At 41.8% G+C, this 15646-nt stretch overlaps 1 protein-coding gene across 1 annotated transcript in view; it reads right to left on the bottom strand.

The window, feature by feature from the left end:
* Positions 1–14997, bottom strand: part of raly (RALY heterogeneous nuclear ribonucleoprotein) — a 37988-nt gene extending 22991 nt beyond the window's left edge. Inside the window, exons 1-2 of the mRNA XM_056438524.1 lie at positions 14942–14997; positions 760–1073 (exon numbers count right to left, since the gene is read on the bottom strand). Coding sequence (XP_056294499.1) covers positions 760–1015 — 256 coding nt within the window. The 5' untranslated portion in view covers positions 1016–1073; positions 14942–14997. The remainder of the gene's footprint in view (positions 1–759; positions 1074–14941) is intronic.
* Positions 14998–15646: the final 649 nt, after the last annotated feature.

Below are 15646 nucleotides of genomic sequence, written 5' to 3'. Positions count from 1 at the left end.
AAAAACAACTCCTTTTATCGTAAATTCCAGAAGTTACACAACAAAGGGAAGCTCAAATAAAACCAACGTCGTCTACCCCCCCCCCCCCCCAACCTGACTTCCTGTTCCACGTGGACTCACCCAGCGTCTGTCCGGCCAGCAATATGAATGTATAGCAGCGCGAGTGATCTTATTCAAGTCCAGTTAAATCATCTTTAGTCTGGGTTAAACACGAGTATGTTTGTTCTCATTCTACTTAGAAATTCCGTAAGTTACACAACAAAAAGAAGCTCAAATAAAACCAACGTCGTCTTGGTTCTTGCCCAATAGTCTTGGTTCTTTCAACCCCCCCCAACCTGACTTCCTGTCCTGCAGCACGAGCAATCTTATTCAAATCCAGTAGAATAATTTGTCGTCTGGGTTAAACAGGAGGTTTACATCTCATGTCATTTAGCTGAGGCTTTTATCCAAAGCAAGTTACAATCATGTTACATTCACACACTGTAGACGAGCCACAGGGAGACATTCAGGGTTCAGTGTCTTGCTCAAGGACACATGGACTAGGGCGGGGATCGAACCGCCAACCTCCTGATTGAAAGACGGACCTGCTGACCTCTGACCCACAGTCGCCAGAGGATGTTCTCGTTCTTCTTTCTGAGAAATTACGTAAGTTACACAACAACAAAAAGCTCAAATAAAACCAACGTCGTCTTGGTTCTTGCCCAATAGTCTTGGTTCCTTCACCCCCCCAACCTGACTTCCTGCCCCACGTGGACTCACCCAGCGTCTGTCCGGCCAGCACCCGGCCGTTCTCCCCGACCACGGCGCCCCGGGCGTGCCTCTCGCCGGCGTACTGGATGAAGGCGTATCCCTTGTGCACGGAGCAGCCCAGGACCCGGCCGTACTTGGAGAAGATGCCCTCCATGTCCGACTTCTTCACCACCGCCGTGTTCAGGTTGCCGATGAACACCCGGGAGTTGATGGACCTCGGGTCGGTCTTGTTGGTCACGTTGCTCGTCTGGACCTTCAGCGACATGCTGGACGGACGTGGGCGAAGGGGGTCGGGAGGGAGAGACTCGCGCAGAGGCGAGGATCTGGAGGGAACGCAAGAGGACAGGTTCTTTGCTTCAGACACACATTTGAGACTCATAACCGGACAAAAAGAAATCGCTAAACCAGCCGGCAGGAGCACGAGTCGGTAAATTACTGTCAACATCAGAAAGAATAAGGCGGACGCCTGCAGTCGATGACTTTCTTTACCGAGCGAACGGGTTGTTCGCAAAGACGCCGAGACTTTGGTGCATGTAGAGCCAGGCTGGAATGAGAAAAGAGAACCATGGACTTCTCGTGAGGCGGACCGTGGTGGGCTTCTTTTTAAAGTTCCCTCAGAGGGTCTTTTGTGTGGAACCGTCTCTCCAATCGTTTGCTTTGAGAAAACAAGCGATGAAAGAGAGCGTCGAGTCTCCCTCGAAAAAATACTTCAATCGTTGGTTCAACTCTGGAACATTGAGACAAAAATAATCAATCACGAATGAAAGAGCCGACGATGAATTAGATAAGTGAAGCGACAGACTATCAGAGCAGATATACGACGAGTAAGTGAGCTCGTCATCTTCAGTAGAAACGCGTCTGTTGAAAAGGAAGCGGCAGCGACATCCAGATATCTCCTTTGCATGAAAGAGAGAGAAGGTAAGATGGGGGAGAGGAAAGGAAAGGAGAGGAGAGGAAGGGTACAACGAAGGATCGGACAGGAGCGAGAGCGACGAGAGGCGAGTCGGGGTCAGGAGACAGAAGTTTGTTTTAAAAGACGAAGACTTTGACGGATGAACAAAGAGAAACATAAAGACCAGAGTAGAGATTGATGAAGACCGTTGGAGAACATGTGAGCCTCCGGAAGAAAGGCATGGTAACAACAGTTATGTGACTCGGTGAACGGCTTCTTCACACCCTCAAGTCACAGTTTGAGACTCGTTACAACCTACTGGGTAAATCCATGTTAACCCTCCTGTTACCTTAGGGTCAATTTGACCCCAGGCTGTTTTTCACTGTGTCAAACATATAAGAAATATCAACTTTTTTATATATTTAAAGGGAAATTTAGGTAGTCAACAAACAAAAATAAAGTACCTCACACTTAAACTTGGAAAACAATATTAATTCTAGTAATTTTCTGGAGGTTTTAATTGCTGGGGTCAAATTGACCCCAAGGGTAAAATATGTCAGTAAATATAAAGGTAACAGGAGGGTTAATGGGCATTGGGGCCGTTGGTTTCCCAACCTTTTGGCTTGTGACCCCTTCAAGTGACGAAATATCTGCTCGTGATCCCACCGTGACCTCAAAGATTGATTGATTTTAAGAATTGCCTGAAGAATTGTATCAAATGCTATCAGACCTTTTTGAATTGGCACCGTCAGCCTCGTAGAGAGATGAAACCGAGTGGGCCGAGATGAGTGAGGGACGGGAACCCGGCGCCCGGGCGAGGCCCTTAAAGGTCACTCAAATAATAATAATAATAATAATAATACATACAATTTCTATTGCGCTTTTCAGTTCTCAAAGACGCTTTACAACACATAATTAAAAAATCCTAAAAGCTATGCATTAAAAATTACAATAAAAACAAACGATAAAAGCAAATAAGAACGTACAGAGCACACAATCACACATTAAAAGCAGTTTTGAACAGGTGGATTTTGATTTGTCAAATCACGGATTCCTTCTGTTTGACTCGGGTTTTGCGTCCGAGTGCCTCATATATGTGTGTCTGAGTCATGGTACGGAGTGAAGCCCGACGGATGATCAGCAAAGACGAGATGCTACTGAGAAGAGACAGAAAAGAGCTCAGAGGATCAGAGGGGTAGCACATCTTTAGTGTGTACAGTATTGGTCATACTTGTTCTCTCTTAAAGGTACAGTGTGTACTATCATGTGTGTGTGTGTGTGTGTGTAGGGGGGATCTATTAGCAGCAATAACATTTACAAAGCGGTTCTCATTGGTGTATCATCTCCTGAACTACAGCAGCCCGGGGTGGACAAAGCAAACAGTGGATGGGTGGTCCCGGGAGGGAGGAGAGGAGTGATGTCGCAATCTGAAAGTCTTTGTGGTCCTTGTCAGTGTAGTGACTCCCCATGCGCTCCTCTGAAGACATGAGTGGGACTCGAATCAGGATTAATTAAAAATGAGGACCGGGAACACGACTTGGCCCTGACTGCTTCAGGCTGCTTTGATCGGAACACATCTGAAAACTAGACGATGTACTGTAAGAACTTCCCAACTTGGAAGGGAAAGAAAGGGTCTCATCACCGTGAAACAACCCCGGAGACGTGACTGAATAAACAAGAAACGGCTCCATTGGACCAGAAGATGTCAGAAACTGATCCCCAAAAGAATCTGAACTCAAACACAGAGCAGTTGCATGAACATTACGCGGTACATCTCCCCGCCGCCGAAGCTAAAAGAACAACAAAAAAACACAACAAGCCCGAGAGCGACGACCGAAGCGTCGACTCCAAAAGAAAAGCTAATCAAATATGCAGTTTGAAAAGCATCACACAAAAAAGTGCAAAATATCAAGAGACTGAAGTGATCCCGGCAGTTAGACAGTTATGTGTGTGTGTGTGTGTGTGTGTACATGCAACACCACAGTTAATACAAGCACTATAACTAAAGCTACCGGTGAAAAATGTGCAAAGAAATGAATAAAATTGACAAAATACGCCAAACAATCCGATTCCTTCAGCTCTGCTTCGTTCATTTCAGCCGTCTGATGGATTCAGAACTTCGTACATATCGTCGTAGCTTCTACGTGAAGTTTGGTTCGTCCTCGTTAGACATGCACATCGGACCGTCGGTACGTTTTACACAATGCTCGACGTCTTTGTGGCAGAAATCTCTCAAAGCTGCGTTAGCAAGAGAATATACATGCGCAGTATGAATAACACAGTAATAACAGTAATAATAACAGTAATAACCAAGCTTTACACACAGCCCGTGACGAGGCTTCCTGAGCCTCACACTAACTAGCTTTGCAAGCTTCCTCCTCCCGGGCGTCATGGTTACGAGATGCATGAAACAAGATAGCGCTTGTGAGCCCTATGAATTATAGATCGGCTACTTTGTGACGGTATTATATAGAAAAAGGGGAATTAGCTCATATTTGGATTTTTAAGGACCATCAAGACTTCCATCTTCCCTGCAAACATTTGTTAAAAATACATTTAAAGATAATTTGAATGAATTGAAGGAAAATAAGGTTATAGACCGGCGCAGGTAAAATGCAAATACGTACTTATTTTGTGAGTCAATCATTTAGAGAATAAGGAAATGGAATTGTTAACTGGCGAATTTAATTATGTTTTTTTAAACATTTTTACACATCAATGTGTAATTGAAATGCATATAATAGCTTTTTTTTTATCGTATCATTTTTTTCAGTGCTCTTAACGAAACTCTAATTGACTGCAATTATCCCGGCGGCACACTCCAGGCTCCGGTGTTTCGGATTCTTTACTTCTGTCAAAATAATATGTACCTTTCCTTTTCCCACTTTGTAGACAGTTCACGCTGCTTGTCGACCTGAGAAAAGGGACCCGACCCGATGCCCTCAGCCGGGGCCAAATCAAGGCCTCCGTGTTGTTATGGTCCCCACTTATCCCTGTGTGTATGAGAGAGAGAAATTGAGTATTTTTGGTTTTTCGGGGGGTTTACACCTTAATGGTTGGCGGCCAGTTTACAGGAGAGTGTTTCTAAAATAAATCTTTTGTTGTTGTCGTTGTCTTTTATGCCAAATGTTTCAATAATTGCAGGATTGAAATTTTTCAAGCCACTGAGTAGGCCGCCATGACACCTTCTCTGACCCTCTTTGCGAGATGGGGACGATATTTAATGACCCTTTTGTTGGAGATCATAGTCGTATGTCTGATTATTCAAAGTGAGAAATCTGCCAAACCAAAATATGTTGCCGGGCGAGTCAGGCAGATTATGAAGGAACGATTCTGAGATATTTAAAGCGGTTGGTTTGGGTTCTGCTGTCATATCACACTGCAGAATAATCTTCATGTCGGGGCTCCAGGTAAATGCAGCTTCCACTCGCTTTGTCCATATTACCTTTTGCCTCGTTGCCGTTTTCCGAAAAGTGAAAACTGATATCTCTCATTCTCATCATTCTCATAAACGAGGGGACGCCGACTTCCTCGATAACCTCAAATGGTGCTTGGAGAAACGTTGAGAAACCCCAGACAGGTGGAAGGAAACCGTGAAAGTAATGCGCATCGCAACATGACTCAAACATGACACAACAAATTAACAATTATATTAACTAATATAGCTAATAACGCCGGCGCCTCGAGGCTCCGATGCGTTCACTTGCGGCGTTGACGGCCGACCTTCTGAACCGCGGCCACAGAAGTCTGCATGAAAAAGATGTTACGATATGTTACGAAACGTAATGCTATGTTACGGTATGTTACTGTGGCAGCGGGGTGTGTTTAAGCTCGGCTGCAGAGGGGGTGGAGCGGGGGTGTAGTTCAGGGAACGGTGTCTGATTGTCATCAGCTGGTCTGAGGACAATCAGACCAGCTGATGACAATCTAGGTTTGTGTATCTGCGAGGCTCTGTCCCCATAAAGGAGCTGGACAGGAGGAAGAGGGGAGCCATGAGCAGAGACACAGTCGGCGGTCAGAGCGCTCAAATAAAAACACGTTACCAACGTTACCTCTGGTTGCGCATTCCTTGGTGCTTAGGGGGGGGAAAACCTACCGGTGACAGCCACGAACCTGTCACAGTTACGATATGTTGCGATATGTTGAGATATATTACGGTATGTTACGATATGTTACGATATGTTGCGGTATGTTACGATATGTTGCGATACATTACGGTATGTTACGATATGTTGAGATATATTACGGTATGTTACGATATGTTATGGTGTGTTACGGTATGTTACGATTTGTTACATTATGTTCCGATATGGTACGCTATGTTGCGATATGTTACAATAGGTTATGCTGTTACGATATATTACGATATGTTATACTATGTTACGATATGTTACGATATGTTACGCTATGTTATGATATGTTGCGATATATTACGGTATGTTACGATATGTTGAGATATATTACGGTATGTTACGATATGTTACGATATGTTACGGTATGTTACGATATGTTGCGGTATGTTACGATATGTTGCGATATATTACGGTATGCTACGATATGTTATGGTGTGTTACGATTTGTTACGATATATCACGATTTGTTATGGTATGTTACGATATGTTACGTTACATTACGATATGTTATGATATGTTACATTATGTTCCGATATGGTACGCTATGTTGCGATATGTTACAATAGGTTATGCTGTTACGATATATTACACTATGTTATGCTATGTTACGATATATCACGATTTGTTATGGTATGTTACGATATGTTACGTTACATTACGATATGTTATAATATGTTATATTATGTTTCGATATGTTACGGTATGTTCCGATATTTTCCGGTAGAAAACGATGTGCTCTAGTGCCTAATGCAGCTCGTTGCGTTCCACCTGCTGCTGTCATGACGTCATTAAATCTCCCTCCAGGCAGCGTCTGTCATGAACATAAACCATTCCGTAATTCAGAAAGTAAATTATAAACTTTCCTGAAATTCTGATTCATCAAGTCATACATGTGTGGCTCTTACAACGGTGAAACAACAACCAAACAAACCAATTGAAGCCATTACTATTGCTGAGACAAACATTTTACTTTAGATTCCGTCCCGGCTCCAGATGAAGGACGACCGGGTTCAGCAGTCGAGGCTTCAGAGCTTCTGAGACTCACTGTCGCAATATCCGAGGCCTCGTCGACTCTGTGACATCGTTTTAATATTGGATTTTTTATTAATATTCAGCTCTGTGCTGATGTCTAAAGGCAGATGTTGAAGGTCACACTGCATTGCATTAGATTTAGCAGCAGGCGTTCGTATTATTGTGTCCGGGAGGAGGAGCTGGAGCAGCTCTCACCCGGAGTCGCCTCGCCGGAGTCCGAGAAGTCGTCTTCAGACCCGGTGGACGGATCTGAAGACGCAGAATGTATTTACATATACATTATATATATATATATATAATACTACAACTGGCTACCAGTTGCCTACAGTTGGCTACCAGTTGGCTACCAGATGCCTACAGTTAGCTACCAGTTGGCTACAAGATGCCTACAGTTAGCTACCAGTTGGCTACCAGTTGGCTACCAGATGCCTACAGTTAGCTACCTGTTGGCTACCAGTTGGCTACTAGTTGGCTACCAGATGCCTACAGTTAGCTAACAGTTGGCAACCAGTTGGCTTCCAGTTGACTACCAGTTCCCACACAGGGGCAATGTGAGCCGTCTGCGTTGCCTCCACAGGTTGCCTATAGATCGTTGCCGCGGGCCAACGGGCGATAATGGAGACGGATCGCCTCTCGCGGGGACGCATTAATGAACCGTTGTTCCGGGAACCGGAGACGGACGGATCGATGGGGGGGGGGGGGCTCAGGGAGGGCAGTTAATACGAGGGCGATTGACGAGTAATTAAAGAGCGATTTCAGAGGCTCTCAGAGAAGGAATGTCTCTGAGTCGGCTCCAGGCCAGAGGAGGAGGAGCGCCTCCTGCTCTTTGTTTCTTTTTTTTACGGCAAACATTTAATTGACTGAATCTGAAGACGGTGCAAAATATATATAACGCACCCACTAAAACATTTATTATGGATCTGGTTTTATGAAAAGTAGATTGACCAACGTGCACACACAAACATGTTCTCTCGTGAATTTCAAAATAAAAGCATTCTGTAGGAGTCTGTCTGATGGTTTTTGCAAAGCGTTTCGTTTTTTAAATATTCATAACCCACCCCCCCTAAATGAATCCCTACTCTCTTACCTTTTCATACCCCCCTCTGTTCTCCCTCTGTTCTCCCTCTTTCTCATACTCCTCCTCCTCCTCATCCTCCTCCTCCTCCTCCTCCTCATCACAGTCGTTCCTTCCTTGTTCTCCAGATGATGAACGACTGGTTGTTCCACTCATCCATCTACTGGGCAGCCTCGTCTATCTATCCTTAGCCTGCCCACACACACACACATCAAAGGAACACACAATCATATACAGTTCACATAACAGCATTCACACCCACCCCATACTCACACGCACACACAGACATAGACAAACACACACATACACACACACACATACACACACAGACATAGACACACACACACACACACACACTCAAGGTGTCCGCAGAGAAAAAGATGAAGTGTAATTTGAATGGAGCCCTGCGCGCAAACACACACACCACTACACACACACACACACACACCACTACACACACACCACTACACACACACACACACACACACCACTACACACACACACCACTACACACACACCACTACACACACACACACCCTCCCTCGGGGTGTGTCAGTACAGCTTCTGATTAAAGAGCCTCTATAGAAAATCAATACCTCCTTCATCGCAGCCTTACTTCTCTCTCTCTCTCTCTCTCTTCACCTCCGTTCACTTCTCTCCATCCCAGCCCTCCGCTTCCCCCGTGAGCAACACGGGCCGACGGCGACGTGACACAACAGAACGGGATGCGGTCCGACGGGGTCCAACCCACGGAGCCCAGTGTGAATGTCGTGAGGGACCGGTTTACTCAGACCTGTGCACGGTGATCCGAGACAGTAAACCTACGTTGGAGCTTTATTTTGAAAGGACATGATTACGCGTAACCTTTATCCTAAAAGTCTCGAGGTCCGGGCTGTTGAGCGTCAGTATTATTATTATTATTATTATTATTATTATTATTATCATTATTACTTTGAACTATTCTCTTTCTTTACATTTTATTTTGAAGGACCCAATGAGGAGTCCGGCGTTATCTTTCCCTCCGCTGTCTCCTCTGCAGCCGAGAAGGATATGACCAACACTCACCAGAGGAAATAATAACAAGTGGGGAACCGAACACCCCCACCCCCCCCCACCCCACACACACACACACACACTGGGGACTATAGAGAGCTTCAAGCTGGAGGCGTGTTTTGTTTTTCCTGCAGCTCAGTTTGAGTTTTATTTTGGCGGGATATTATTCATTTGAACGCCAAGGAATAAAAATCATAATTTAATTTCGATTTCTGTCCTGTTCGTATCGTTGGTTGTTATGCTCTTCAGTCATTTCATGTTTGTTGTTGTTGTTTTTCGTTGTCTGGTAGTTTGTGTTTTGTAAAAACTTAAAATGAAATGATTGAAAGAAAGTAATCAGTATTATAGTGTTAAATATAAAGTAGCACGAGGTCATAACGACACCTCTGTGAGAGGAGTCTTTCCTAGGATTCTTTCATGTCTGCTCTTGAAAGATGTACAAAAAACTAAAACTAAAAGTTTAATTCCTCATGTGAATCATGAATGTGAGCGACGGCGGTTAAGATAATTACCTTAAAATTACAAACTCTACCATTAAAATCCAACTTGAGGACCCGAGGTTGTGGGTCTGACTCGTGGTTACACAATTAATGCAGCTTGTTCCTTGTTTCCCTTTGACTTTTACACCACCAATTACACACACACACACACACACACACACACACACACACACACACACACATACACACACGGCGTGGAACCAACGCAACGGTGCTAACATATCCGTGCTAACATATCCGAGCTAACAGATTTATTTGCAGTCCGCACCAATCAAACCACCAGTGAGGTGGACGTGGGAGGCTTTGCTCATTAGCACACACACATCTCATTATAATTCATTCCTAATTTTAGCTTGTTTTTTTCCTCATTTATTGTCTCAACATATCCTTTGTGAAGAGGTTTTAAACTAAAACTGCGAGCTAAAAGAGCTCAGTGGAGCTGCACAGTTGGATATATATTGTTCTGGATGTTGGGGGAAGGGGTGTGGGTGGTGGTGGTGGTGGTGGAGGGTTGGGGGGGGGGGGGGGTGAGAGCTACCTCCCCTGAAGGAACCCTGAGTTGTACATTGTTTCTCTGCGGTTTATTGTGACCATCAACCATCCCCGACAGGCACAGCAACCAATCCATCACTTCACCGGCTGACTTCCTGAGCCCATAAATAAAAGCAGCTGACAAAAAGTTTCATGAAACACAAGACAGGACTGGAGACCTCCAACCCTTAAATGCAGTCGCACTACGTTAGCTAGCGAGGCTAGTCTGTATGAAAGAAAAACATTTTTTTTAAAATAAAACTGCAACAAATCCAGTATTACCGTGTTAACAGGGGACCGATGGAGGAATATATATATATATATATATATATACATACATATCTACGACTGATGAAATAATATCCAAGTTATTTAAATGATTTCACAATTTAGGTGGAATCTATTTAATTTAACAAACACACGCAGCTGCAGTTTACACACACACACACACACATACGCACACACACACACACACACACACACACACACACACACACACACACACACACACACACACACACTGCTTGTCAGTCACCATTAAACAGAGGTTTGCATATCGCAGCTTCTTTTGACATCAGTCTCAACACCCCCGCCCAAAACGAGGCTGGATTATGCGCAAATTAGACTCAAACAAACAACAACAACAACATCAACAACAACATCAACAGACGAACAGAGCTGACAGGGGGGCTGATGGGAGCTCACGGCCCGATGACGGCACATATTTGTTGTAATCCTTTTTATAGACTTCTTAACAGTGTCACGGCAGAAGATAAAGGCGACTTCACACACATTCAAACACACACAACTACACAACTGCGTTCCTTTTCTTTGGACCACGTGTCTGATGTGATAATGGAGAACTGGCTCTGGGTCAATGCTTCATTTAGAGCGCTTACTCTAAAAGTCATACCAACCCGAAGTACGGAACTGTGACGGCTCGAGGGTTCAAGGGTCAAGGAGTATTTATGTTGTTGTCCACTGGTTGTACTCTGAATGCAAAGAGTTGTTAACCGGTTCTGGAGGTGTCCTGTATTTATTTATTTATGTATTCATATATTTATTTATTTATTCCTGTATTTATTCATGTATACATTTATTTAAGCATGGATTTATTCCTGTATTTATTTATTTATACATTTCTTTAAGCATGTATTTATGTATTCCTGTATTTATTTATTCATGCATTTATTCAAGCATTTATTTATTTATTCATGCATTTATTCAAGCATTTATCTATTTATTCATACATTTATTTAAGCATGTATTTATTTATTCCTGTATTTATTTATTTATACATTTATTTAAGCATGTATTTATTTATTCCTGTATTTATTTATTCATACATTTATTTATTTAAGCATGTATTTATTTCTGTATTTATACATTTATTTAAGCATGTATTTATTTATTCCTGTATTTATTTATTTATTCATGCTTTTATTCCAGCATTTATTTATTTATTCATACATTTATTTAAGCATGTATTTATTTATTCCTGTATTTATTTATTTATACATTTATTTAAGCATGTATTTCTTATTCTTGTATTTATTTATTTATTCATGCATTTATTCAAGCATTTATTAATTTATTCTTGTATTTATCTGTTCATATATACATTTCTTTAAGCATGTATTTATTTATTCCTGTATTTATACATTTATTTAAGCATGTATCTATTTATTCCTGTATTTATTTATTTATTCCTGCATTTATTCAAGTATTTATTTATTTATTCTTGTATTTATTTGTTCACATTTATTTAAGCATGTATTTATTTATTCCTGTATTTATACATGTATACATTTATTTAAGCATGTATCTATTTATTCCTGTATTTATTTATTTATTCCTGCATTTATTCAAGCATTTATTTATTTATTCTTGTATTTACTTGTTCATATATACATTTATTTAAGCATGTATTTATTCATTCCTGTATTTATACATTTATTTAAGCATGTATTTATTTATCCCTGTATTTATTCATGCATTTATTTATTTATACTTAACCCTTGTGTTGCCCTCGGGTCAATTTGACCCGATTCAATGTTTCACCTTCCTGTCGCCTTTGGGTCAATATGACCCGATTCAATGTTTAACCCTCCTGTTACCTTTATATTTACTAACATATTTTACCCTTGAGGTCAATATGACCCCAGCTATTAAAATCTCCAGAAAATTATTAGAATTAATATTGTTTTCCAAGTTTAAGTGTGAGGTACTTTATGTTTGTTTGTTGACTCCCGAAAGAACACCGACATTAAACATTGAATCGGATCAAATTGACCCGAAGGCGACAGGAGGGTTAAATATTGAATCGGGTCAAAATGACCCGAAGGCAACACAAGGGTTAAGACACTTTGAGTCGTCCATAGGCAACGTCCCCAACGAGTGTTTCTGTCAATGGAGTCCGGTGACCACCGTGTTTATTGACCCTCTGTGTGTCTCTCGTGGGTTCTAGTTTCAGCCCCTCCCCCTTAACCCCTCGTTATAAACACTCTGGACACTAGAACTCACAAGCAGAGTTTTTTATGTCCTCCTTGAGATTATAAGCCAACTTCTCTAACTGCCGGTGTTGGCGGCCATGTTTCTGCCTCCGTCCTCCTCTCTCTATCTCGTCCTCTCCACTCGTTTCTCTCCCCCCGTCTTTCTTTCTTTCCCCGCAGGACGGAGGGGAAGAGGAGCTGCCGCCTGCGATAGCGGCTCCGGCGGCTCCGGCGGCCGGTGGCTGCGTCCTGGCATTAACACACGTTAATGGAAACCATGTGTGTGTGTGTGTGTGGCGACTTTTCAAAATGTGTTTTAAAAAAAAAAGACTTCCTTTCTTCATGCTGACATTTAAAAATCATTAAAATGTGTGTTGGAGCATTTCTTTACCTACGTCACCACGGGCTACATGTACATCTGAGGACACACACACTTACTTTATGTGTGTGTGTGTTTGATTAGTTCCAGAATCCATCCCCACACTCTCCGTGATTGGTCAATGTGTCCGTACAGACGCCGTTCACCGTCCACAGCGTTGAGCATCTAACTCACGTTCACCGTGGGCCACATCAGCATCATGGCCGCCTCTTAAAGGGCCGGAAACACTTTATAAACTCCTCGAACGTGTTGTTAAATAACTCTCTTTGCATTTGATTATTGTTTATTTGAGTGTAGAAATATTGTCATAAGAAAATGTCTCTAATATTACAACATAAATCCATTGAATTTGAAACCTTAAAAATAAAAGCACATACACACACACAAACAACACACACACACATACACACACTCATAAACACACAAAAACACACACACACAAACAAACATACACACACACACAAAAACACACACACAAACACACACACACATACACACACACAAACACACACACACATAAACACACACATAAACACACACACACACACATATATAAACACACACATAAACACACACACACACACACATATAAACACACACTTAAACACACATAAACACACACATATAAACACACACACATATAAACACACATATAAACACACACACACATATATATACACACATATATACACACATATATAAATATACACATATATATATAAATATATATATAAATACACACACATATATATATAAATATACACACATAAATATACATATATATATATATATATATAAATATATATATAAATACACACATATATATATATACACATATACACATATATAATAACATACACATATATAAACATATATACACATATATAAACATATATACACATATATACACATATATATATATACATATATATATACACATACACATACACACACACACATATATATATATATACACATATATAATATACACACAAACACACAAACACACACACACACATAAACACACACGCACACACACACAAACACACACACACACACACACACACACACACACACACACACACACACACACACACACACACAGCCCGGGTGAAGGATGCTGAATGCTCAGTCAAGTCGAGTCAAGTGTGAGACAGTTTAATCTCTTCCTCTCTTCACCACTTCTTTCCTTTTCTCCTTTCTTTTTCATTCCTTCCTTCTTTCCTTCTTTCTTTCTTTCTTTCACCTTCCTTCCTTCTTTCTTTCTTTTTCCTTCCTTCCTCCCTTCCTTCTTTCTTTCATTCTTTTTTCTTTCTTTCTTTCCTTTACCTTCCTTCTTTCTTTTTCTTTCCTTCCTTTCTTCCTTCCTTCTTTCTTTCTTTTACCTTCCTTCCTTCTTTCATTCTTTCTTCCTTCTTTCTTTTACCTTCCTTCCTTCTTTCATTCTTTTTTCTTTCTTTCTTTTTCTTTCCTTCCTTTCTTCCTTCCTTCTTTCTTTCTTTTTCCTTCCTTCCTTCCTTCCTCCCTTCCTTCTCCTTCCTTCCTTCTTCCCCCCCCCTTCTTTCTCCTCCATTCTTTCTCTCCTTTTCTCTCAAACACTAATCCACTCGACGATAATCTCTGATATTAAACATATGTATTTCACTTCTGTGCATTGCGTAACCATGGAAACACAAACAGTGAAATGGAATCAGGAACAACTCAGACGGTTCTACCTGTTCTCTGTGATTTGGGTTTTAATCCCTCAGTCGAGGCTGACAGGCGCCGGATGTTTTTTTTTGGGGTGATATTTGTGTTAAATAACGGTTAGACGTTTTTTTCCTGTTCGCACAAAACAAAACAACTGAGATTGATTGAGGGGCGGGTATAAAAGAGAAGGAGGGGGAAAAGAAAAGAGGGGAGTTGGAAGAGGAGAAAGTTAGCAAAGAGGAGGGGAAGAAGGAAGGGAATGAAAGAAGAAAGAGGCGTCTCCTGATGTGGTTACCATGGAGACCAGAGACCGAGTCAGTGTCCCCCATACGAGTATGATAGAGGACACACCTGTGAAGTGTACAATACGACAACAGCTGGGATTTAAAGGGCCAGTACACCTTTTCCCTCTTACCCTCGTCTGAGATGTGCTCCGCGACCCGGACCCCGAACACACGGCGGGGGGAGAGATGGAGCGAGGCGTTTCCTGGGATCTGCGACTAAAAAAGAAAAAGAAAAATAGAGAGAATTATTTTTATATTTATAAATCTATGAGATCTGGAAGAGTAGCGCATCAGTGAACACTGTTACCGGGCAAAAATACACCGGTGGGACACCTTTCAAAGTAAAAGACACTCAACAGCAACACGATTTAGAGTATTTAGTGTTTCTCTTCATATGGAACATAGTTGTATTCCTTTAAGTTGTACACACGTGTCCTTTATACGATCCAGAGTCCAGTGTCCTTCTTTTATTTTGGGTCCCCACAAAGATAGCAGTGCAAGTTTGTGTGTGTGTGTGTGTAGTACACGCCCTTAAAGCGGTATGAAGTAGTTATCATAATGTTGTTTATGTTTACAGGCCTGCAGCACAAGTGTTTTATTATGTCAACAACTACAACCAGACTTAAATGGAGGATGTGTGTGTGTGTGTGTGGGGGGGGGGGGGACTTTATTACCTCAGCACTTCATTATATTGGATCTGTGTGTTTCCAAGTATGCAACGACAAACTAACAGGCCACAGCAGAGATTCATTGTGTCTCAATGTGTGTGTGTGTGTGTGTGTGTGTGTGTGCGTGTGTGCGCATGCGTGTGCGTGTGCGTGTGTGTGTGTGCGTGT

Source organism: Pseudoliparis swirei, chromosome 18 (assembly GCF_029220125.1).
Source record: "Pseudoliparis swirei isolate HS2019 ecotype Mariana Trench chromosome 18, NWPU_hadal_v1, whole genome shotgun sequence".
Classification (NCBI taxonomy): domain Eukaryota; kingdom Metazoa; phylum Chordata; class Actinopteri; order Perciformes; family Liparidae; genus Pseudoliparis; species Pseudoliparis swirei.
The sequence above is the reverse complement of the archived record's forward strand: the minus strand, read 5'-3'. Positions and strand labels throughout refer to the sequence as shown.